The sequence below is a fragment of the Amborella trichopoda genome, chromosome 12 (genome assembly GCF_054954075.1).
Source record: "Amborella trichopoda isolate Santa Cruz 75 chromosome 12, AtrichopodaSantaCruz75HAP2 v2.0, whole genome shotgun sequence".
Classification (NCBI taxonomy): domain Eukaryota; kingdom Viridiplantae; phylum Streptophyta; class Magnoliopsida; order Amborellales; family Amborellaceae; genus Amborella; species Amborella trichopoda.
Genome location: NC_142347.1, coordinates 1,832,851 through 1,858,840, shown reverse-complemented (window position 1 = coordinate 1,858,840; position 25,990 = coordinate 1,832,851). Strand labels below are relative to the sequence as shown.

The window sequence follows — 25,990 nt, the reverse complement described above, 5'->3', positions numbered from 1 at the left end:
CTTTTTAATTTTGGAGGTTGATGGGGGGAGCCGGGGTGGTAATTTGATTTTATTTACTCTTTTTTATGACTTGGGGGATATTTGTAAGAAAATATATTTTGGGGTGAAAAATGTGAAAAAAAAGCTTGGTTGGAGGAAAGTTGTCTAGAAAGCTCAACTCTGGGGGATATCTGTAATTTTCTCAAGATTTTGTATCTAAAAAAAATAAATGGTCATATAGTATACAATGCCTTAAAAAAAATATTATTAACATATGAGCTTTATATCAATTATCTAAAATCAGCTACACAAATCTTGTTCTATCATTCTTCTCTATTAAGGGTCATACTTTCAGTCGGTTTATAAGTCACCATATCTATTCTTATAAGTCGGTTTATAAGTCACCATGTCTTATAGAGAGAGAGAATGAAGCCAAAGAGAGAGGAGCAACCACATAGGGCTCTCAACATTCCAAGCTCTAGTCTCATGTATAAATAGTGACCCACTAAACATAATCTAATGGGTCACTTGAGTAAAGATGAATCTGTGAAACTCATGATATTGTTTGACAAATTTTGTAGTCGGCTATTTAACCTTGGCAGTCATATTTCTCACTCCTAGGAGATAGTCTGAGGGAATGAGAAGAACTCAACCTGTGTCACTCAATTTTTTTTTTCTTGTAGAGTATTATATAAGTGAACCCACTTTCTAAAGCATTGAATTCCTATACATGTACATCAATTTTGACACGATTAATGGAAGTAAATGCTAACATTAAAGGAAAAAAAAAAAATCAATTAGCATCTAGGCCCAATAGATAGCCCCAATTAGGACTGTAGAGGGTAAATTATATTCCATTTCATACTCACTATGCCTAAGAACCAGGAACATTTGTTCATAATATAGATCTATCCTCCTTGAAGCATGTGTTCAAGAAGTGCTCTCTTTCAATGAGCATATTAGTGGGTTGGAGTTGTGTTTTCAAAGGATATTTGGCATGAAATGTGTTCAAGAATGTCCTTCTTCGCTAGAATTGCTTGCCACTGTTAAGATTGGAACTTCATTCCTTTTTCTTTTCTTTTTTTTTTGGATTTTAGAAATAGTGGGTTTTGAATGCGCAAGTGAGAATGAAAACCTAGACCCGTCGATTAAGATTGGAACTTACCATAAAAACGATACAATAGCATTGATTACATAATTACACTACTAGTTAATTTGTGGAACTAAATAAATATCATCCAAGTCAACATTCTTTTTGTTGCAAAGGATCATGCCACTAAGTGCAGAACACCAAATCAGGTCTAGAGAGACTAACAACAATTTACAGGATCTTGACACAGCTTGGCTCACATAGTTAATCAATGAATAGTTCTCCCATCTGAACGAAGGCATTTGCGTGAATTAAAATAGTATATTGGAATGGGTACACAAATAGGTTAATCTAGTGGAATTGAATGAATGAACAATCTATTAATATGTTCCCTAGTCTCAGAGTCAGGTCTTGCAAATCCATCTCCATTCGAGTAGGCACAATGGGCCATCCGTGCAAGATTAACTACGAAATTGACATAGGGTTTTGGCAAGATGGATGGTGCAAGACACTCTGCATTGAGGTTCTTCCATGCATCTCTAATCATCTCCTTGATATGTTTTTGTGCGGCTTCCTCAGATGCCCCTGTTTCATGCATATAACATTGAATAGATTTTGGGACATCCCCTCTTAGGATGTCATCCTGCATCAATCAAGTAATAAACTTATGTCATCTAAATATTGTCCTTTAACAAATAATAAAAGGAAGTGCTCCCATGAGAGCAAATTGTAACACTTATTCCTAGTGAAAGAAATACCTATGTGATCATTTATCGGGAAATAGAATTTTTTTTTTTTTTTTTTTTTCTTCACCCCATTCTTTTAGCAAAAGATCACTTACATGTGGTCTTTATTATAGTAAGATAAATTTCAAAACAAAATCAACATAACAATAAAACCAAGATCTTAACAACTTGATGTCATTGAAACAACTATACACTATGCTTGAGAATAAAAGATAAGATTGTAACAAACAAAAGGAAGAGTGCCGGAGATTACCTCAACCGGGCTTATTATACTCCACACCGATTCACGACCATCCGATGGTGCGGGACCAACGGTCTGGCTTCAATCTCGAACCGGGAAAGCAAATTTCGGCCAAACCACATTAATGGAACATGAACTTCTTTGATTACAAACTCAAACCCTAGGTGAATTCTCTTAGCAACCTAGTTTTTTAGAGATATATTCTCTTTTTGCTAAACCCTAAAACCCTTAACCATAAATCCATATTTGAGAGATAGGATAGAAGAACCTAAACCCTTAGGTTCTTTCACAATGTGGGAGAGAGAGATCAAACATGAGAGAGATAAACTTTCTTAAGAGAGAGATATAAAGATAAGGTGTAGAGATTTTTTGGTAGAGACAATCCATTTTTATAAGCTTTGAATAAGATTAGGGTTTCTTGGGGTTTTCTTTGACTTGCCTCTTCTTGAGAGCTTGAATATGGACCGTCGATCAAGGGAGACTTGTGGGGTGAGAGATTTGAGCCATCTATTCCAAAGATTGGTCATCAACATTATGGAAGGTGCATGAACCATTATCCCCCTTTTTCTAAACCATTTTCCTATCAATAGAAATTAAATAAATTGAATCTAATCAAAATATTGTGCATATCATAAAATAGCTCAAGTCTATTCAATCTTTCCACAAAATCTTTCAAAGATATATCAAGTCAATAGTTAGTCAATATCTTCCAACCATATGGCTACATGTCATATCAACAAAAAATACGAAAGAGAATAAGGGTGGGTCGTGCCACCCAAGGGAGGCACTCATGGGCCCCACCTTTTAAAAATATGGAGGGCCCATGTGAACAATGGTCCCCCATGGTATTTTTATATATTTAAAATTAATAAAAATATTTTAGAATATTATTTGAATATTTAAACAATTGTAAAATCAACATCTTTAATTTTATAAATCCAAAAATTATAAATAAAATATCCAGGGATTCATAAAAATTCAAATAATAATCTTAAAATAATTTTCATCCTAAAACAAAGATAATTAAATTAATTTGATGGGAAAAGGATCCATATGGTTTAGGAATCAACAATCGTGATACACTCCTCCTTCAATTTTGGACTACAGACCACACTTGCTTTGTCAGACCGACCCAGTGCTTCCCATGACTCACAGTCTAAGCAAGGGCTCATTAACGGGTCACCAAAGTCCGACCGATAAGCCACGGGATCTCAATCCCAGTCTGTGGATTTCAGGTCCTCCCCTAAATACGAGTCAAGGTCACCTAGACCTGATGCGACCATAGCTGCTATAGTGCATATGGGTATCTCTCGCACATGCATATGCATTACCCTAAAAAAAAGATTTCTGGCTTTTCCGAATGATTTATCAATATACATGCCATGTGATGGCACATGGATGAGGCTTTCGCCCCTGTCTCTGTAGGCCACCATCACACACAAGGGTCACACAGTCCCTCGGCTCACTCATCTGGGCATATTCTCCGACTATATCAAGGGCTAACCCATTACAACCCTTCTCGGTTTGTTCTTTATGCCCAGGTAACATGGATTTTTCCCAACCGACTGCCTAGATCGTCAAGCACAATCCAGTATCTGCAAACTTCGATTGTTTATTATGGCCCACGAGGGACCACACACCCACTGAATTCATGTTCCAGTATGTCATTTCATTTTACATGCACTTATAAGGCCATTAAAGACCACATGAACCCAACACCTAGGGCAAAAGCCCCAACTATGAAGGATTTGTGTAACCCTATAACTTTCAAAACATGTCCTTTCAAGTCAAGGATCAATGTAGAAACTAAAATTTTATTTCATGGTTAAAAAATTACCCGAATGATTGTCTGCTCGAGTAATGTATGAAGACCTTTTATTTGATCTTGCGCTTTAGGAGCTCAAAATCTTCTTTTTCAGTTTTTTATGACATTGTCAGTTTGATTAATCTATTTTGCAAACTTTTAGAAAAATCCTCCTAAATTGGTGTTTTTTCCATAGCAGTAATGTACAATTTTCTCCCACACGAATTGCATCCATGTGATAAATAATTCAAGCAAAGAAGAGTAAGCCTCACCGGACTTGTTACCAAGTCGTTGCACAGTCTAAGGACCATTGATGACCAATAAATGAGTCTTGATTCAGTGGTAATGTAATCTATTGCCTCTTGTGTGATGCTTTGTGCAATGAGGAAGTATGCATGAATCAAGATAACTGGCACTGAACTTGAAACCCATGAGTTATTCAAGTATTCTTCTAAGGTTGGTTTGTGCCCCATGCTAAACCACTTTGCCTCCAACAAGTCCGCTTTCCATAATCCTGCCCACTGAAGTTAAAAATTAACACAAGTTATTATAGCAAGAATACAATGTTCTTAAAGTAATTCAAACATCACAACAGGATATTATGTTACCATATCTTTAAGGTAGTTTGTGATATTCCATCCTTTCTCCTTGAGAATATCGTATGAAATCATGTTTGTTGTGTTGTACAATGCCAAATAACATATTTTCATGTAATCTGGAAGGTTCTCCATGGCGTTCAAATCCCACCTAAATTTGAATTGTTATATTGTAAGAATTAAATTGTGGAGCACAAACATATGTGATAGATATATATTACTTCATTGGGAAGGAAAATTCATTCTTTTGTACCTTTGGACAGCTTCAGTGAAAAGTTCCAGTTCATCTAACGAGCCATACACATCATAAACATCATCAATCGCTGTAATTAAGCAATGGACTTTGATGAGGGCTTCCCTAGTCCTTGAAAATTGGGGCTCGAATAAATACCCAATGTTCCATAAACAGTTTTCAACGATCCGATCCCGAGCAAATGGTAGCTTAGTTGCGAACCCCATATCATTATACCACCTAGGTATAAACTTTTAATACTAAGAATTAAGCTGATTGATAAGTAAAAACGAATTCAAGAGTAGATTGGGGTAGGTCCATGAATGCAAAGAACAAGCTTACCTTGACATACGCCTGAGATCGGCTTGGTGCGTGCACTGTACTGAGTTGAAGTCCAATTTAGCAAATTCAAGCAAAGAGGGGATCATGTCTTTCTCTTTCTCATAGACTTGAATGTAATCCCTAGCTTCTAGCCTGAGCATTCTCCAATGCAAAGGCAGCTCTAAAGCTTGTTGTGCTTTTTGAGAAAGACTTGGCTCTAATCGATCAGTTAAGTCCATGAGGTTCTTACTGGTAAATGTGAATGCTTTATCCAAAATATCTTCTCCAGGAACAGATAGGTGGCATGCTTCATACAAACTCAACATTCCTTTGGCGTCTCCAATCAAACTTACTATGAAACTACCTTTCTCGTCCATGAATCTGCAAAATACATCTGGGAGCACAAATTTATCTATATTAAATCTTCTACAAAAGTGTCTTTCATATGCTTTCCAAATTCAGTTCAATTCCTCTTCTTCCACCAAGAGAGCCACTAGGAAATCATATCTGATCCACTTATGACATTTGAAAAATGTAGGTAAATGATAGCCCTGTGAGAACCAATTCTACATTTGGTTCTAGAGAAAAAATACGTACTTAGGAGGAATTTTATGACTTGGACTTTTCCAAAATCATTTTTTATTCACCTTATGAGTATTTTTTTTTGGGCGAAAAGATTGATTTTGATCTCTTAAACCTCTAGTGTGCTTATCCCTTGAATGGACAGCCCAAAGTCCATCTTGGAGGAGGAGTTAAACCTTAGAGAAGAACAAAGAAAATATGAGCATCATAGTAACCATGAAATCTTTTTCCTTTAGAAAATGTCTTTCTTAATAATGTAAACAACAAATTCAGTCCAAATAATTCCGCGATTTGGTATGTGATTCATAAATACCTTTCGAAAATCCAACCTATTTCAAAAACTGTTCAAGTTGGTCCATTTTACATAAAATTTTATTTTGTTTTGGATTTAAATTCCAACCATATTTGTTACCCTTATTTACTAATAGCTTTTGCTTGAGCTCATATATAAAGTTTCAATAGATACTCTAATTTCTAGAAGAAAAGAGGGAGAGGGAAGTCAGGCCCTAACCTATATGAATACAATTTTGTGCTACAAACCTGATGGCATCCGGTATCCATGTTGTCTAAGCAGTCGAAATGCAAGGGATGTTGCATAGAGATCATCACTCCATGACTGTTGGATATCAGCATTGGAGTAAATAGTGTCCAAAGCCACTTTGATATCCTGCTCAAAGTGATACCCCACTCCCAGCCTTTGGATTGAGTCAATGAGCTCAAGTGGGGCGATTGGCTCGGTTGTCCTCCTTAAAAGAGCCTTGAATTGTTTCTTTAGAGCTTCAGTTCGGCTCATATATTCCTCTTCCTGCATCTAAGAAACTCTTATCCAATTGGAAAATGGAGGGAAGGCATTTTTTGAACCTAATGATGACAATGTTTTCGTACTGAAAGATTGCATAAATTAATGCCCCGTATAAACTGCTGCATAGCAATGCCCTATCTTTTCTAAAATTAACATAATTATATTGTTAGCTGTTTGAAGTGTACCTTGTATTATGCACTTTTTTTTTTTTTTTTTTTACTTTTTAACTTGTTTTTGGCATGATTTCTAGATATTTTCAGCAATTTCAAGAAAAATATTTGTGATTATCAGCAAATGACTTTCAATAAATAAAGATTAGTTTTATAAAAGATCAACTTATATATTAAGGAAAAGTTTATCTATGTTAAAAGCATGGTTCTTAGACTCAACCGAGTCGAGTCGGCTTCACCCTATTGCTGAGGTCGAGTAGGCACGGGTCATTGGTGCAAGTGGATTTTTACCTCTTGAATGAACATTAGTCCCTAGTAATGTTGCAAGACTTGGCTCAAAACGGTGAAACCTGCTCTAGTATGGCATTTTCGCAGATAAAACTCGGATCTCAAAATATGGAAAGTTTCTTGAACTGAAAAGTTGGAATTTTGGACTAATTTTTATAGACTATTGGGAACCTATTTGTGTTTAACAACAATCTAATCTCTATGATACAATTTGGGTTCAAAAAAATCCAAATCGAACAAGATTTCATCACAAATTTTGTTGGTTTGTAGGATTCTTTGAGCGATAATAGATAATCCGCCAAACTTCTATATTCTCTATGATTTCTTCATAAAATTTATTGATTATTGGCTTTTTCAATACATTGAAATTATCTACAAAATCCATGTACTAATTCGCAAATCTATTAAGTTCCATCATCGTAAATTTTCGGTTTGAGGGTGGTTCTTTGTGCTAAAAAATAAAAAGTTTAGCCAAACTTGTCTATTCTCACTTACTTCCAACTCCAAATCGAATGATTTTTTGATTGTTTTGAAGCTTTTGAAACAAGCTTAAAAAAAGTTTTTTTTAGTTAGTATAAACTGATTTCGTGCATCAAAGAGGTAATATCGATATACCGTCAAAAAATCGTGAAATCTATTATTTCTCTCTAATTACTCAACAATTTTTTTTTCTTTTTAGTTTTTTTTAATCTTTTGAAATCATCTTCAAAAGCCCTCTACAGATCAGTGGTTTTTTTCTCCAATATCGACTGATTTCGTATATCAAAGAGGTAATATTTATGAATTATCAAAAAATAACAAAATCTTTTATGTCTCTATAATTTCTCAACAATAATTTTCTGATTATTAGATTATTTCTTTTAATATATTGAAATAAACTTGAAAGCCCCTATATTAGTTTACATTTGTTTGCTCCAATATCGATTAATTTAGTGCATCATAGAGATAATATTGATGAACTGTGAAAATTCTACTAGGTATGTTGTTTCTCCCTGATTACTCAACAATGTTTTCTGATTTTTTATTCATTTCGAATCTATTGGTATCAGCTTCAAAAGCCCTCTATAGATTTATGATTTTTTTGCTCCAATATCGACTGATTTTGTGCATCAAAGAGGTAATATTGATGAACTTTCAAAATTTCACAAAATCTACTATTCTCTCTAATTTTTCAATATATTTTTTGGATTATTAGATTGTCTTAAGATATTGAAATAAACTTGAAAACCCCTCTACTGATTTGTGCTTTTTGCTCTAATATTGATTGATTTAGTGCGTCATATATGTAATATCGGTGAACTGTAAAATTCCTCTAAATTAGTTGTTTCTCTATAATTACTCATCAATTTTTTCTGATTTTTATTTGTTTTGAATCCCTATAGTGATCAGTTTTTTTTTCTGAGCAATTGTCTTATATCGATCAATTTTTCTTCTGTTTCTTTTTTTTGCCCAACCATTTTCAAATTGTCAAAATTCGAAATTTTTTATTTTTTATTTTTTGAAAATAAAAAAGGACATTAAAAAAAAGTACTATGATAATTTTTGTATTATTAATTATACTTTTTATAGATGAAAAAAGCTAATTTTTTTATCAATTTGTATTATTAACCCAAAATATAAGAATTTTTTAGTGGTACAAACCTAAATTTGTAACTCTTAAGTAACATAGAACTTGTTTTGTAAGCAATTAAAACATATATATTTCAGTATATATTTTTCCACCTTAATTTAAAGGAAAAAAAAGTTTGAGATTCGATCACATGGGCGGGAAGGCAATCGGGCACGCTAACCATGACGCCACTCCCCACTCACCACTTAATTATAGAAACCGGTGCTAATTATATAGATATATAAACCATTTTCATGATTTTCTTTTAACTTACTCGAATAAATTGCCTCGGTCAGGGCCTGAGTAATTTCGCTCAGTCCATTTTTCTGATCCTTTGTTAAAAGTATATCCAAAAACTGAAAAGCCTTTTGAACTTACTTTCGTATCCTATCTCACAATTCATGAAAGATTAAGAATAGGGAAAGCTTTCAATGTTCCCCCTACTACATAAAAGTTCTATGTTTCTCCCACCATCCAGTCGTCCATTTTTTATCAAGAGTGCCACTCACCGTTTGATCTTAGATTCGACATCTCAAAGTATTTTATTTTTAGTTTTTTTAATACAATTTTTTTAAACATGAAATTTGGTATGTGTCATCTTTTCATTGGGGCACACCTACAAAAAATATTAACAATAATTTTTAGATAAAAAATAATAACCAAAATACCCCTTGAAACTTTCAGGGGTATTTGGGTTATTTTATTTTATTGAAAATATTTTTTTATATTTGTTGTTAGTGCGAGTTAGGAAATGGACGTCCAAAATTTGATGTCAAAATAATTTATAAAAAAAAATTAAAAATAAAATGACTTTGACATTATGATTGGGACAAACTTAACCCTCTATTAAAAATTGGACGGTTGGATAAAGGGAAAAACATTAGAACTTCTATGTTGTAGGGGAAACATAGAAAGCTTTCCCTTAAGAATAAAGAAGACTACTCGAGTAACATCAATAATAATAATCATGCATGAGCTCACAGTGAAAAATACCTTAAAATCACTTCTTACTGATTGAATACGATCGGGATCCCAAATGGTCGGCATGAAATTCGCAGTTCGCCTGGCGATTGATGTCGCAGAGGACTCAGAGCTCGTAAAGCACCGTGAAGGCAGAGGATAACCTAATTGAATCGTTTTGCGGCTTGTTTGCATGCGCAACCAGGACATTGTGGTGTGAATCAGAGGCACACATGTAACCATTGTGAAACTGGTTTAATGAGACGCTTGATTCACCGTATGGAACACGGGGAAACCCCATGAATATATATATACACATTATATACATCGATTTTCAGGTGATATGTTGCTGTGTGAGAGAGACAGAAAGAGAGTACTATCCTTTTGAGGGAGAGAGAGATCCACTTATATTGCTTCTTGAATGCTATGATCATGTTTATATACAGCCGTAAGAAAGGGTGAGATTGGGACGCCAAGTTTGGTGAACATACATATATGAAACGTCTAAGGCAAGCTTTTTATGTTTTTTCTACCGTGTAAAACTTATATACTTCTCCTTATCTAACCGTCCATTCTGAATGGAGGGATAAGATTTCTTTAATCACAATATCACCTCTCTACACTATTTTATTTTTATTTTTATTTTTATAAACTACTTTGCCACCAAATTTTGAACGTCCTATCCTCTGTTAAACTCGCACTGACGAAAAATATTTAAAAATTATTTCTAATAAAATAAAATGATCAAAATATCCTTGAAAGATTCAAAAGGTATTTTGGTCATTATATTTTATAAAAAAATTATTTTTAAGACTCGTCGAGATTGAGAGGCTTGTTTCTTTTAGAAAAGGGGTTCTTATAGAGATTTTGGATGGTTTTTCTTTTAGTTAGAGATAAAATTACTTTCTTGTTGGTCTCGCATCTCCATTTAGTGTTATCGGTAATAGTTGTCAGAATCAAAAAGAAGAAAGAGATGGTCGTTTAAAAAAATTTACTCAACTGGGTTTTGTCAAGAGTTAGAGAGGTAATTTTCTGTTCCAAAATCTTTGATGTAACTTTTATTGATACAAGGGATTTCAGTTTGTAGTGCCCTCTAAGGTGAGCCACATAAATATTTATGTTCTTATAATATGTATTTCATGTTTTATTTCTCATATTTTATTTATCAAAAATCAACCCATTAGGGTTAGAGTTTCCGCGCACAACAATATCACCATCGTCGTCGTAAATAACCAACGTCGCCATCGTCAACATGAATGTACAACTTCACTTTCTTGATGTTACTTTAATTCAATTGCGTAGTGAAATTCTCTTAGCCATGTGACACTTCACTCAGATGTGACCTTCAACATCCCTTGAACACCCCGGGAGTGAAAGCTCTTTTGTGTGCACTTTCTTGGTTCGCTCGATAAGGTAAAACCCAATCACGATCATTTTTATGACCCCAAAATTTGGAGACCTAACCCTCTTCCGGGGTGAAAAACAAAAAAAATCCAATTATGAATTTGCCTAAAAAGATTAGCATCAAGGATCATAGAGAGGTTCAAGTATCTAGAAACTGAAACTTTATTTTTTTTCTTTTTGAAAGTAATTATCGAGTGATTTTTAAGTGGTTCTCAAAAATTTAAATGCATATTTGTCTCCAAAATATCTCTTTGACACGAGGGAATAAGTGTATAGTATGCTCTTGGAAGGATAGGTTAGGTACTTAGAGAGAGTTTAGATAATGAGCGTGTTTGTGATATTTCATCGTACTTTCTAGATGAACCTCCAAATGAATTGGGATGAGTAAAATCGAACCAAAACGGTTAATTTGATATAGGACATGAAGCGGTTTAACCAACCTAACTGGTAAATCGATCGATTCAACCCTTCTAACCGGGCAAATCCCGGGCAGCCAAAAAATTGTTGAAACAAATAAAAAAGATACAAAAAAATCTATTAAAATATGAAAAACATATAAATAATGATTAAAAGAAAATGTATTCAAATGAAGTTATGAAAAAATAGATTTTAAAAGTGAGTAATAATGACCTAAATATTTTTTAATATTTACCATAATGTAAAAAATATTAAAAAATGTATTATAAATAAAATTCCTTAGTTTTGTAACCCAAAAAAAAAAAAAAATGCCCTGAGCTTGAAAATCATGAGTTATGAGTTATTCAAGTATTCCATCCTCGCCGAATAACATATTTTCATGTACTCTCAATGGCTTTCAAATCCCACCTAAATTTTACCAAATGTGTGGAGCATAAAATATATTACATTGAAAGGAAGAACCACTCTTTTTTACTTTTGGATGGCTTCAGTGAACAATTCTAGTTTGTTTAATGACCCATACACATCATAAACAATCATCAATTGATGTAATTAAGCAACGTAATTTGGTGAAGCCTTCCCTAATCCTAGAAAAAGGTAGCTTATTTGCTAAGCCCAAATCAGTCCACCACCTAACTATACATTTTTAAAATAAGAATTTAGCTGACTAATTAGATTAAAGAAAAGAAACAGGCCAACAGTAGATTGGGGCGGGTCCATATGCATGAGATTGGCTTGGTGTGTACTCTGTACCAAGTTGAAGTCGAATTTAGAAAATTCAAGCAAAGAGGGCATCACATCTTCTCTTTCTCATGGACTTGCATGTAATGCTTGACTTATCAATGGCATCTTGTATTTTGTAAGCAATAATTATCTCTAATTGATCAGTTTTAAGGCCATGAGATTCCTATTAGTGAACGTGAATGCTTCATCCAAAATATCTTCTCCCGGAACATTTAGGTGGAAAGCTTCATGATGAATCAAGCAAATTTCGTCCAAATAAATCCTCAATTTCGCATGTGATTCATAAATGCTTTTAAAAAATAACAACTGTTTTTCGAAAAAAAAAATTTAAACTTGCTCCATTCTACCGTTACCGTAAACTTTGTTTTGTTTTGGATTTCAATTTCAACCATATTTTGTAACTCTTATTTACTTGTAGGTTTTTGCGTGGTCTCATATTCAAGTTTCAATAGAAACTCGAATAGTGTTATTGCACCAATAATATTTAATATATAATATTTTAATAATATTTAATTAAATATAACTATATATTTTTAATTGTAATATTTAATAAGAATAATTTTGGTCATTAAGAGCATTAAATGCATTAGTGTGTTCCATGTGGGTGATGTCACGCTATGGAGTAATTTATTTTAGGGTCCTCACATTATATAGTAATTTATCATTATACTCAACAATTAATAATAGTACTGTTGGTCATTATGACGGGGGAGTAATTTATTTTAGGGTCTTCACATTATGGAGTAATTTATCATTGTACTCAACAATTAATAAGAGTACTTTTGGTCTTGGTCATTAAGAGGCGGTAACGTGCTCCATGTGAGTGACGTCACACCATAGGCTGATGATATCATACTTCCTAATGACCAAAAATACTTTTATAAAAAAAAAAAAGGTGAAAATATCTCAATTTTTTTATTTTTAGGTTTCATTTCACAAAAAAACTTTAAAAAATATCTTGGGGCAAAATTTTTAGATTTTATTCCTTTTAACTCGTTGAGCTACTTTAAACGTGTTTTTTAAATCCAAACAAATCTAAAGAAATAAGTCTTTTCAAAAGGTCATCCTCCCAAAGTTTTCTATCTTTCTCTATTCCTACACCCCTTCTCTCTGTAGTTCCCATCTCTAACTCCTCAGTCTCTCTCTTCGTGCTCTCTCTTTGTATTTTCCATCTTTAACCCCTCACTCTCTCTCCTCTTGCTCTCTTTTTATATTTTCCATCTCTAACCCCTTACTCTCTCTTCTCCTCACTCTCTCTCCTCTTGCTCTTTTTTTGTATTTTCCATCTCTAACCCCTTACTCTCTCTCCTCCTGCTCTCTCTTTTAATGTTTTCTATCTCTCTCCCCTTACTCTCTCTCCTCTAAATACACAATAAATATACAGAGACAAAGAGATATATTTAGATAAATACAAAAAAAGATAGAGGTGTTTGGTGATGAGAGGTTACCAAAAAGAGATAGAGGTATTTGGATAAATACTGGAGGAGAGAGATGTTTGTCTTTCCCACATTTGTTTAAGTTAAAAAATAAGTTTAAAGTGGCCATAGGGGATAGTTTTTGAAACCTTGAGTTTATTAAGAAATAAAATCTAAAAATAGGGGATATAGAGATATTTATCTATGTACAAAACAAAAGTAGAGAAGTGTCCATCTAAAAATAGGGGATATGGTGATACTTATCCATGTACAACAAAGGTATAAAAGTGTCCAAAATCATTGAGTATAATGATAAATTACTCAGAGCACCTTAACATAACCTAATAAATAATACATGTATATTTTTAACGTAACATTTAACTATGTTTAAATTTATATTTTTTTATTTTTGGCTCAAGTCCAATCGGGTCTAGGTTTGGGTCCGATAACTTCAGATCCATACGTGTTTGGGTCCAATAATTTTGGGCCTATACGGGTCCGGGTCCCATGAATTTTTCGGGTCTAGACCCAACCGTGCCTGTTGCCAGCCCTACCTGTTAACCTATTTACTCTAGAAACAAATACATCCACTATGTTTCACACTCCCAAAATCAAGTGCGCACTGCACGGTGCCCACCCACGCACACAGTGCTATAAGAACGTGACAGGGGTTACTTAGTCGATTGGATTAAATTTAGGGTGCGGTTTGTATAGAGTCTAGGCTTTAAAAAATCAAATTAAAGCCTACCTTCAAATAGTAGTTTCGAATAATGTTGTTTCAATACTAAAAATCTCTATTATAGCCTTAAAATATATTTTCATCTTTATTTATAAGGGAAAGGTTTATATAGAGCCGAGGCTCTAAACGATCAAATTAGAGCCTCCCTCAAAAAGGTTATTTTGATGCTCAAATATTCTCAAATTGATAATCTCGTCATCAAGTTGCATGGATATGATAAAAAAATGGATTTCAAGTTTTGAAAATAGTGTATTTTGTAACGCATTTCTAGACCGTCAATTTTCAAGATTTTCAAGTTTTCATAGATCTGTCGATCTACACTATTTTTTAAGCTTTAAACTTTATTAATAAATATAAAAATATATTTTAAGACTAGCACAAAGATTTCCAATATTGAAACCACATTTCTGGATACTATTAAGGTAGGCCTTAATTTGATTGTTTAGAACCTAGGCTCTATACAAACCGCACCCTATTATAAAGTTTAAAGCTTTAAAAAAAGGTATAGATCAACCGATCTATAAAAACTTGAAAATCTTGAAAATTGATGTTTCAAAAATTCTTTACAAAATACTATTTCCAAAACTTAAAATCTATTTTTTTTCTCATGCACATACATCTTGATGTCGAGATGATCAATTTGATGATACTTGGACCTCAGAACATCGTCTTCTAGTGAAACTTTTGAGATAGGCTCTATATAAACTTTCCCTTTACATTTATTAAAAAAAATTCTAATTTGTTTAGTCTATAATGGTTTTTATATGGCAATATAAAACTCGCACGAAACAGGCATTGCATCTATGGAATATGCCCATTATTTTAATTTATGATCTAAAGAAAAAACTCGTCATATTAATTTTTATTATCTAAGGGCTGTGATTTGTATAAGGCATTAATTTGAAACGATCAAAATAAAGCATACCTCCAAACCCGGTCAGAATATGTGGTTGCAGTGTCAAAACCCTCACAATAGCCCACCCACCCCTGATTATGAAATTTAACGCATCAAAACTAGTGCAGATTAAGCAGATTCGTAAAATTGAAAATTTTGAAAATAGACGGTCCAAATATAATATAAGATGCATTATTTTTATAACTTGAAATATGTTTTTTTGTTCATATCCAAAAGATCAAGATGATAAATTAAAGGTTTTCCAACAGTAGAACAACTTTTTTTGGAGGATTTTTTATGTGCACCCTATTTTTATAATATAAAGTTGATGCGATCTATAACTTTTCCTTTACTTAAATGTAGGGTGAGGTTTGTTTAAGGTGTCAACCTTAAACGATCATTGGAAAGTTCACCCCAAAATCTCATAAAAAAACATATTTTTGGTGCAAACTCTTATCATGGTCTAAAAGTCTATTTTTCATTCCCAATATGAAATTGAAAGCTCTGAAAATGAAACAAATCTAATAGATTTTTGAACACTCGAAAATCATAAAAATGGACGGTCTAGATAATGTGTTACAAAATGCAATATTTTTAAGACTTGAAATTCATTTTTTCTTTCACACCCATATATATTTCGGTCAAGATGATCAATTGGAGAATTTATCTAGTAACAAAACAACCTTTTTCGATGAGTTTTTTATATGCACCTTATTTTTACATCATAAGGTTGAAACCTTATATAAACTTTTTCCTTAACTATAACAGCATGGTAGTTGTTATAAGGAATATTGTTTCATGCAGGTTGGATGGCATGGCTACATATGCAGTCCAAAAGTGTAAAGCATCCATCTTAAAGATGGATAGAAGTAGGTGTTCCATCTAAAAACAAGGGGAAATAATGGTCTAAATGTTTTCTTAATAGAATTATTATTTTTAGTTTTTAAAATTTACTTATTTTTTCATATTCATGATCTCCCGTTAGAGATTAGATAACTTTAAAAATTAAGTCAAAAAATCCATCTCAAAAATAGATTTATTAATAAGCCGGCTTTTTTACATATGCAGGCTTGACTGCATAGAATCCGGGTCCTTGTTATAATGAGTTCCAATAGTTCAAAAAATAAAAATAAAGAGGTAAAAAAAAGCTGTGTTACATGTTATTATCACTGTTATGTACGTTCTTTTTGTAGATAATGCTCATTGTGTCAACTGAAGGAGCCATTTTGTAACTGTAATATTGCTCCTGTTATATCAGCAGTAAGGCCATTATATTTGTTATTCTTTAACATATGACGTTACAACATTGTTTTTCATAAATTTGTACTGTTTCCTTTTGCATGTTGGTTATAACACAAAAATATAAGAACAACAGTTATCATTATATAACAGTAAGGGCCCTGCCCGATATGACCTGATATTACCAATTTTGGAACCACGGCTCTGTAACTTCCTGGTCTATCAATTGCTCATATTGTTCACAAAAACATTTTAGAGTCAATGTAGGCTTCTTTTTATTTTATTTTTCTTTATTCTTCTTTTTTTTTAACTGTTTAGAATTGATGTGAACATTGAACAGCCGAGCATGCCAATCTAGTCGAGGCAAGTGGCTCAAAGTTCAACTTCAAATCGGTATCTGTCACGATTTCAATCAGGTTTCAAAATTCGGATCGTCTCATAAGATCAGCCCTCCACTAGACCAATTCGGATAAGCTGAATCAGAATTGCACCTGAAATAAGATGAGAGAAGTCCCATAAATATGCGAGACATAGGCGTGTTTGATGAATTTGAGTACAAATCATAAAAAGAAGGTGAATACAAGAGATTAGAGTCGATTCCTAATTCTGGGAGGGAATGAGACGACTGTACAATTTAAACCCTGCTTTTAACAATAACAAATTGAATTAATTTGGTTATATTAGGGCATGGAGATAAAACCTCATGGTTTAGATGTAGTACTCACTCCACTCCTCCAATAATACAATGGGTTTAATGCTCTAATCGAAGCTAATGAACTGAAACCCCCATTCCCAGAATTTTCCATTTTATTTTTTCAATAGTTTCACCACCACTTAATAAGGTTAGCACACCTTAGCAATCAAAGATCAATACAAGAAAATCAAAATTAACAAATAAAATAAAATTAAAATTAACAGATAAGGTGTTTGTATTCCTCTTGGAATTGTTTTCTTAACATTTCATTAAACAATAATTGCTTTATCGAGAAATCGGGTCATATGCCTTGCAGTAGAGGAACCATAAACCTGGTACTGGTTAACAATAATGATAAATAGTATCAAAGTATTTATGCTCCCTCAGGAGCATGCTGTCCATTTGCTCCCTCGATTAGAAAACAAATTGAAAGAGTCTTTCTCAATCCTCAAATTTTGGAGATTTCACCTCTCCAACCTAGCGACCTATTGAGGTTAAGTGACACCAAAATCACCGTCCCAAGAGAGGTCCTATCCTAAATGAAGATTTATTGGAGTAAAAGAAGAATATACACGATTATGCTCATTCCTTTTTTTATAGACTTCATTGATATTGTTTTCTATTTTATGGAGATGTAAATCCTAATCTTTTAGGGAATTAATATCCTCCCTATTATGGGTTTCTTGGGGACAAGCTAGGACTTCAAGAAATGAATTTGTGCCTTAGTTAGGTCATCATATGAAAAACCAAGAGAGAAAAAATGCCTCTTGGTAAAGAAAATCAAGAGGGAGAAAGTGCTTTTTGATTAAGGAAACCAAGAGAGAGAAATCATCCTATAGAAACAGAGAGAGAAAACTCCTTTTGAGAAAAAGAAGCCAAGAGAGAGAGAGATACTCTTAAAAAAAGGAAGGCAAAAAGAAAAAGCTTCAAACAAGTAAGATCTCTTTTCAGTGTTGCTCTTTGGTGTAGAGAGAACAAGAGAAGAAAGGCCCATCTATGACATGGTTTCGAGATGTCGGTATTTTCTTACCATCAAATAGTATATCATCATTTCTTAGTGAACTTGTTTGCTTCCTTACTGGTGTGGTTTCGGGTACTGGTATTTTCACAACATCAAATGTTCTAATCATCATTGTTTACTGAATTTGCCTATCTCCTTATTCATGGACGAATACCTTTTGGTTGAGCCAAGATAAGTCTTTGGGTTCTTGTAGTGTGGGTATTTGATATTTAATTCTCATAATCATACTATGGTTGATACACTCATTGATTTTATTTCTAGCCAGTTTAGTACATGATCATGGTGAAATTCCAATATTTGAATCCATCTTCACATCCGAGAGGGTTCTTAAACCAAACAGCCCCACTTCAAAAAAAATAAAAGTAAAAATAAAAATAAAAATTATATATATATATATATATATATATATATATATATATATATATATATATATATATATATATATATATATATATATATATATATATATATATATATATATATATATATATATATATATATATATATATATTAATTCGCACTCTAATGTCTCTCCATGGCAGCCACGTATGTAGGGGTATAGTCGGTGGTTTGACAGTATACACAGCAAGAGCAGTAAGGAAGCTCAAATAGAATAGGGTTTTCCAATACTACAGGATATGGCTGATTTGAATTATAAACCCAAGAACTCCCCAAGAGAAAAATGGAACCTCTCAAGGTGTAGCAGATAAATGTTCAGTTGAATAGATAGAAGTAGGTAAAGAGGAATCAATTCATAACTCCCTCATGATGAAAAAAAAGTAAAAGATTGCAATGAATATGATATTATTTGACCATTGTACATTGCTTAACATCAAGAATGGAATCATCATCATCGTAGCCTTTTCTTAATTAATTGGGGTTGGCTACACGAATCCAGATCCGTCAATCTACTCTATTAAAAGCCACATTCTCAGTGAGGCCGTAAGTCCCGACATAAGAATGTAATAATATCAAACGCACCAGTGCTCATTAATATACCCATCAAAAGCCCCAAATTTCTTCAAAAACCTTAGCTTCATGGCCGCCATGAGCTTTGTAGAGCTCCCCCACCCTTACCTCCCCATCTCTGAAATGAGTTTCAAACTCGATTGGTTGACTGATAATATGCAGTTCTCTCTGTACCTACATTCAAAAGAGGTGAAAACATAGGGTTTTGAATGATTTAATGGCTTTTACGTTGGCCCTAAAGATTCTTGGATCAGATGGATCGACCCAATTTACAGAGCCTAAGAATTGCCCACCTGAAAGCTAGTAAAATGGAAGCATGGGGTATCTTCTGATCCAATTCCATAAATCAATGGAGAAATTCGAGAGAGAGAGATTTTGGGTGAGTGAGAGAGAGAGAGAGAGAGAGAGATTTTGGATAAGAGAGAGAGATATTATTAGTAAGAGGGAGATAAACATAAAGAAGATGGGAAGCGAGTTAGAGGTGGTTAAAAAGATAGAGAGATTTTGGGTACCAGAGAGAAACTTCAATCAGAAAAAGAGATTTTGAGCAAGAGAGAGACTCCTATGAGTGAGAGGGAGAGAGAGAGAGTTAGAGCGAGAAAGAGAGAGGGTGGGTAGAGAGAGGGTTAGAGAGAGAAAGAGAGAGGGTGAGTAGAGAGAGGGCAGGTAGAGACAGAAAGAGAAAGAAAAATAGAAAAGTAAATAGAGAAAAGAGAAGGTATTTTAATCTCAATTTTTTTGACTTTTTGAATGGGGGTAAATAGAAGAAAATATAGTGTTGAAGTCTAGGGTATGATATTAAAAGTATTGAGAGGAGGAAGTGTACAAAGTTCATTTTGGTAGGTATCTATAATTTTCCTTATATTTAAATTTTTTTTATTTTTTTAACAAGATTCAAAATTGTATTAAAATATTAAAAAGAGATTACAAAGTCAAAGATCAAAGTCTCAGATAAAAATGAGCCCCTTTTGGCAAAGAAATCTGCCAGCCCATTAGCTTCCTTATAAACATGCACAACGGAGAAAACAAAGGGCCTCGCAATATCCCAAATCTATAACAGCATTGATCTCATCTCCGAGGGAGACTTTGCTTTCTGTTACACCAATTGATGACGTTAAGAGAATCCCCTTCAATGATACAGTAATGACCAAGATTCCTAGCCACCATAAATTTTAAACCTTAGAGAAGTGCGTAAAGTTCAGCAAAATTAGCAGTTCTTTTACCAAGAGGACCAGCATAAGAAAAGATAATACTGCCATTCCAGTCTCTTAACACACCTCCAAAGCCTGTCAACCCAGGGTTCTCTAACCAAGTGCCATCAAAATTGAGCTTAAAAACCCCCATCAAAGGTGCAACCCATCTTCCTTTAGGCCAGCATTTAGTGAAACCCATCTGAAAAATAGATTCCTCCAACCTTTGTCACAGAAAGATAAAGCCAAATAGAATTCAAGATCTTGTCCATAACTTTCTCAAAAGGCTGACATATCGCATCAAATGTTCTTCTATTTTTTTTCCTTCCACACCTCCTACAAAATGACACCTCTTGTGATTTGCCAGATCAACAAACCAAACTGCGGTAAAAAAGATAGCGACAAGTTTGAAAGTAAGCCCTCAACCTTTGACGACATAACCATTGTAACCTCAAGCTGACCAAAGAACCAACTCTATATTCTAGAAGTGAATGGACAATAAAGAAATAAATGAGGCCCTGTTTCACCATCCCCCTAACATAGCAGACAAACATTTGGCAAAATCTTACCTCTCTTGACAAGATTATCCATTGTTAGAACCTTGTTTTGAACTGCCAACCAAAGGAATGCCTGGACTTTAACAGGTAAAGGCCATTTCCATACCACAACTACTTCCGGCATAGTCCATCTCCATCTATCATGAAATAGCAATTGGTACATCGATTTAACCGAGTAATCACCATCTTTGTCAATATCCCACACAATCTTATCATCAGCATTATGAGGAATGTAAACATCATTAAGAAGCATCAATAAGTCAGTGAATTCAGCAAAGAGAGAATTTGAAATCCTGTTATATGGAAGATTAATATTCCATACAATCTAGTTTTCCCTTCGTTCGTAATAGTCAGAAATGAGTATATTAGGGTTGGCCATTCTTTGAAATACAAGAGGAAAAATATATTTCAAAGGTGAAGAGCCTAACCATTTGTGATGCCAAAAAGATATATTTTGTCCATCTCTTAGAGACCAACAAATGTCCTTGTGAATGAGAGGTTTACAAGAATGAATCACTTGTCAACAATAAGACATCTCCCTAGTACCATTTCTCAATCCAACCCACAATCCAAACCTATCCACACCATACTTTGCTGCAATCGCTTTGTACCACAAATGATATTTAAATATAATTAGATTCATAGATATGTCAGGTAAAGCCGAGTCCGAGTCCCACATTATATTTTCGGGTCCAAGTATGGCCAGACCAGACCTGGCCCCTACGAGCATATAGGCTAATTGATTCCCAAAGTAATGTGGACATCCATTCATTGATCTAAAGCTTCGTTTATGAGTAATGCAAGCACATTTCCATAATGGACATACCATGCATGCCATCACGCACCGAGTTTGGATGAGTTCGAGTTGCACTCGCTTGATAATTTTTAATATGGGTGCGGTTTGTATAAGGTGATAATTATTATTTCTAAAAATAATTTGAAACTAATCAAAAATAAAATGTACTTTAAGGTAATACCAAATCTATATATTCTATTACTGTTTTTCATTTCAACTCAAGCCTTTCCGGTTATACCATAATTGACTCAGCCTGAACCTTGTTTTCTAACATTGGGTGGTGAGCTTCTCAATATTCATTAATAGCACGTTTGAAAAGATGCATTAACATCAATTGATATGAAAATATTTTCACATTTGACTACATGAAAAAAAATTTTAATGTGAAAATATTTTTACGAGGACCAAAACTGCAATAAGACTACAAAAATTACTTCTCTCATGTGAAGGTTCCACTTTCTAAATACATGTCATGAGTGATCCACAACATACATTAATGCAGTTCGAATAAGGCAACCTCAATTAAGCTCTACCTAGGTTATTCTTACCTGTAATCAATCAATAAATACCCAAGGGTGAGATCCCAAGGCCGACCTATAGCATGCCACGTGAGCCAAACGTCCAAGAATAAATATGTTGAACGAACGGCTAAAAATCATCGTCATTTTAATATTTTTTCAACTATTTTAGATTGAATGCATAAATTATGATATGTTATTCGGCTCTATCAAAAGCTATACTTTTAATGAAGCTATAAATACTCATATCTTTTCTCACCGCTCCAAGGGTAAGTCGAGAATGTCAAACTTGTTTCACTGTAAAACTTTACGCAATTTTATAAATTTATTTGAGCTCCAAGAGAGACATCTATGTGCACAATACGTAGAGCCTATCAAACACTCTCAAAATCCCAATTCTATTAACACCTGAACCTTTAGCTCTTTATCCTTCAAAATCAAGTCATTTTTCTTTAATCATAGGCTTAAGCCCATAATTTGCACATGAAGCTTACACAACACAATCAATCTCCATGACAAATGCTCTGATAAAACTCATAAGCAGTCTGAGAAGAAGGAAGAGAAAAACTGTTGATGTTTTTGTTTAAAGCCCAAGCATCAAGCTCTTAATTCAGTTGGCATTAGAAAAGCTTCCATGTTTGGAACTCATCAACCAACTGTTCAATTACTCGTATACATAAGCATAAGCCGTAAACTGATTTAACTCTCTCTCTCTCTGTTTTTTGAGGTGAAGTTATTGAGAGCTATGCAGCGGCTACGCTTGCAGATAGCACCCCATTGGCTGAATATGGAGAAACCGAGAGGTTCGAACTGCATTTCTCCGAGTATTCATCGATGGCGATCTGCCGGTATCGGCAATCGATGCTGCAAAATGCTTTGTCCCCTCTGTAAGTAACAGCACAAGAGAAGAGACCCATCTTAGTTTTATATGACAGAGAGAGAACAAGGACTAACCCTATATTAGATAGATAAAACTCATCATAACAACTTCCTTGAGAGAGAAAGAGAAAGAGAGAGAGATAATTATCATATAACAGTAAATAAATCAAAACAAATATGATCAAGATAAGATCATCATAGGATCATAGCAAAACTCATTAAGATGGAACCATGTAATTAGATTTTAGACACTCACACACCCACGCAAACCATGATTCCAATATGTAAAGAAATTTGTGAGTTTGCAGGCCAAAGTCTTGAAAACTTAAATATATAATTTTTTAGACAGAGAGATAAGGAAATGATTCCCATTCATAGAGAAATGATGAGAGACAAAGTACCTGTACATGTATATGTCCTTCCCATGAAGCATTTTCCGGCACAAGTAACAGGACTTCAGAAAATCAGCTGTCGGAAACATAGAGAAATCGGCAAAATTCGGCGGCGAAGACGCACAAAACACTCCATAATCTCTACTGTTCTGATCAAAACCACCTCTCTCTTCCCTCCCCTCATTGTATGCCCTGTTCATATGAGACTTGGGCACATGAAACATCACTCTACAGTAACTCTCAGAGCACCCAATTTCAGTATCCTCCAAATTGGGTCTAATTTTAGCAGAGAATTTAGCCGTGTTTATAGGAATAGGGTGGGTTTCTGATAAATTAGCGGCCTTTTTTGCACTACCCACCATTGATTTTGCCTTGGTTTCCCGTGTTTTGTTCAGAGCAGCTACAATTCCCAGTCCAATCCCCTCTAAATCCTTGCTCTCCCACCCCCTTGGCGATCTAATCCTGCAATCAAGTGGGCTTGTCGGGCTCTTTGCAAAATCGTCGCTAAATTTAGCAGTATCTGCTATTGTTAGTGGATTGGGGCCCTTCTGAACTGGCCTTGATCTCTTCCCTAACATAACTGTGAATCAGATTGCTAATTGAGTTTCTGTTTTTTAGAGAGAGGAAGAGAGATGGGTTGCAGGGAAATTGCAGAGGGAATTAGAGGTAATTGATGCAGGGTGAAAGGCTTCTCATGGCAAGAGAAGAGCTTCTCCAAAGCTGCTGAAACCCACTAGAATTTAAGCACAACAAAATTATTGGTGCTTTGATTATGACACTCTCTCTCCTCTCTCTAGCTTTCCTTGTGCTTTGAAGGAAGGTGTAATTTAATTTGACTGTACCATTACAAAAGAGATGTGGACCCTTAGAGAGAGAGAGAATATTTTCCCCATTAAAAATGCATAGTTTATATGGTAGAGAGACTTCTAGAGAGAGAGAGAACGACATTTAGAGAGTGAAAATTTACAATAGAATTGTTTTCTTTCGCAGATCTCAAAGAGCGTACGTTAACTGCAGGTGAACTGTGCAGGAATCAATCGTATACCTGAATACCACAAATGATTCAAAAACTGGGAGCCCAAACCCGACATTGGGATTCTCATTTTAGAGAGAGAAAGATAAAAGTAACGTATGGTGCCCTTAACTTTTCCTCTTAAGACAGTCTCACCCCAACAGCTTAGAGAAGTCAGAGCCCGCCTCAAAGCTTCACTAGAAAGGTTCTTTTGATGTACAAATATCTTTAAAATGTATGGACACGACAAAAAAAATAGATTTTAAGTTTTTGGAAGTAATGTATTTTGTAACGTATTTTTTTATTATTAATTTTTATATTTTTTGAACTTTTATAAATTTGTTCGATCTATATTATTTTTAAAGCTTTAAATTTTATAATTAAATATAAAAATATATTTTAAAGCTATCACAAATATTTTCAATATTAAAACTACATTTCTCGCCACCATTTGAAGGTGGATTGTTTAGAGCCTTGGCTCTATACAAACTATACCCAATAGTGTTAGAGAAATGTGGTTTCAATACTTAAAATCTTTGTGATAGCCTTATAATATATATTAACCTTTAATTATAAATTTAAAGCTTCAAGACTAGTGTAGATCGAGCAGATCTATGAAACCTTGAAAATCTTGAAAAATAACAGTCCAAAATGCATTTTAAGATATACTATTTCCAAGACTTGAAATTTATTTTTTTCTCATATTCATGCATCTTCATGTAGAGATGATCAATTTGAAGATATTTGGGCATCAAAACAATCTGAAATTTTTAAGGTGCGCTCTAATTTGATTGTTTAGATCCTCATCTTTATATAAATTTTGTTCATATAATAATGTACGCTATGCTTATGTAGGATAATTTTCACTATATGTTTATTTTTATTAGATGATTATTTTGAAAAGAAAAATATTTTGAATTTTTAGTTTTCTAATACTTGGATCTTACATTCAAAAATTGGACTACTGAATACTACTCTTTTTAAAAGTGAATAGAAAGTGGAATTTGGAAATTTTTACGAGCATCTATACTATGCTCCTATGGGACCATGCTGTGCATCTACTCCCTTACTCAAATAGGAAGATTTGCTTTAGCCTAAAATTTTGGGAATCTTGTAAAGAATTACAAGATAATCATTTTCCAAAAAAAAAAAATCAAATTTTGAGTTTTGTGACACTTAGAACTAGTCCTTAAAAAATTGGACAGCCTATATTCAAACTTGGAGAATTAGTTTTCTTTAGTACAAAAAGAGTTTACTCTGGATATTATTTTTACTAAGATTATCTATAGGTTTTACGTCCCAAATATAGAGAATGAGGATGATTATGTCTCTTGGAAAGAATAGAAATCTAATCTAAAAACAAATCTAAAATGACTAATAATTTTATTTTTGCTCAAGATCCGTGATCTAGAGCCTAAGAATACTGCAGATCTGATGATCTTTGAAAAATTGAAATGAACGGTTGGAGAAATCATACAAAACAACAATTTTTAAAGCCTACATTCAATTTTTTTTCTTTTGTTTTTTTCAAATTGCAATGGCTAACCTATAATTTTGAATCCAATATCCATCTCCAATATGAATTTCTTACAGTAATTGATGTGTCCCCAAGATGCACCTAAACTATACCCTACTGGCAAAGTAAAATAAGTGAAGCATCTCATGAATCTCAAGAAAAAAGTTTATATA

General features: G+C 33.7%; 2 protein-coding genes across 7 annotated transcripts; both read right to left on the bottom strand.

The window, feature by feature from the left end:
* Positions 1-1,213: 1,213 nt before the first annotated feature.
* LOC18433772 (alpha-terpineol synthase, chloroplastic-like) lies at positions 1,214-9,632 on the bottom strand. 6 transcript variants are annotated; one of them, XR_016046067.1, is made up of 7 exons: positions 9,454-9,632; positions 6,132-6,402; positions 5,031-5,403; positions 4,710-4,928; positions 4,469-4,607; positions 2,069-4,381; positions 1,214-1,712 (listed from the first exon to the last, which is right to left on the bottom strand). XR_016046067.1 is itself a non-coding variant. In XM_088854060.1 (7 exons), exons 1-7 carry the CDS (start codon positions 9,628-9,630, stop codon positions 1,416-1,418), a joined length of 1,725 nt encoding a protein of 574 aa, XP_088710186.1. In that variant the 5' UTR covers positions 9,631-9,632; the 3' UTR covers positions 1,214-1,415. The 6 variants fall into 6 exon arrangements, 3 of the variants coding, with proteins under 3 accessions (XP_088710186.1, XP_006843915.3, XP_088710187.1); XR_016046068.1 differs by having other exon boundaries at positions 6,132-6,396; XM_088854060.1 differs by having other exon boundaries at positions 4,133-4,381.
* Positions 9,633-22,441: 12,809 nt separating this feature from the next.
* Positions 22,442-24,013, bottom strand: LOC18433773 (senescence-associated family protein, putative (DUF581)). The gene is made up of 2 exons (XM_006843853.4): positions 23,299-24,013; positions 22,442-22,903 (listed from the first exon to the last, which is right to left on the bottom strand). Exons 1-2 carry the CDS (start codon positions 23,865-23,867, stop codon positions 22,762-22,764), a joined length of 711 nt encoding a protein of 236 aa, XP_006843916.1. The 5' UTR covers positions 23,868-24,013; the 3' UTR covers positions 22,442-22,761.
* Between the last annotated feature and the right edge of the window lie 1,977 nt (positions 24,014-25,990).

Bases quoted from the DNA above. Each gene is read 5' to 3' on its own strand.
- LOC18433773 (XM_006843853.4), bottom strand. From the start codon at position 23,867: ATGTTAGGGAAGAGATCAAGGCCAGTTCAGAAGGGCCCCAATCCACTA. The intron at 22,904-23,298 runs GTACTTTGTCTC...TGTTACTTACAG, and splicing joins AAGGACATATACATGTACAG to AGGGGACAAAGCATTTTGCA.
- LOC18433772 (XM_088854060.1), bottom strand. From the start codon at position 9,630: ATGTCCTGGTTGCGCATGCAAACAAGCCGCAAAACGATTCAATTAGGT. The intron at 6,403-9,453 runs GTATTTTTCACT...AGAGTTTCTTAG, and splicing joins CAGTAAGAAGTGATTTTAAG to ATGCAGGAAGAGGAATATAT. The intron at 4,929-5,030 runs GTAAGCTTGTTC...GTTTATACCTAG, and splicing joins GATCTCAGGCGTATGTCAAG to GTGGTATAATGATATGGGGT.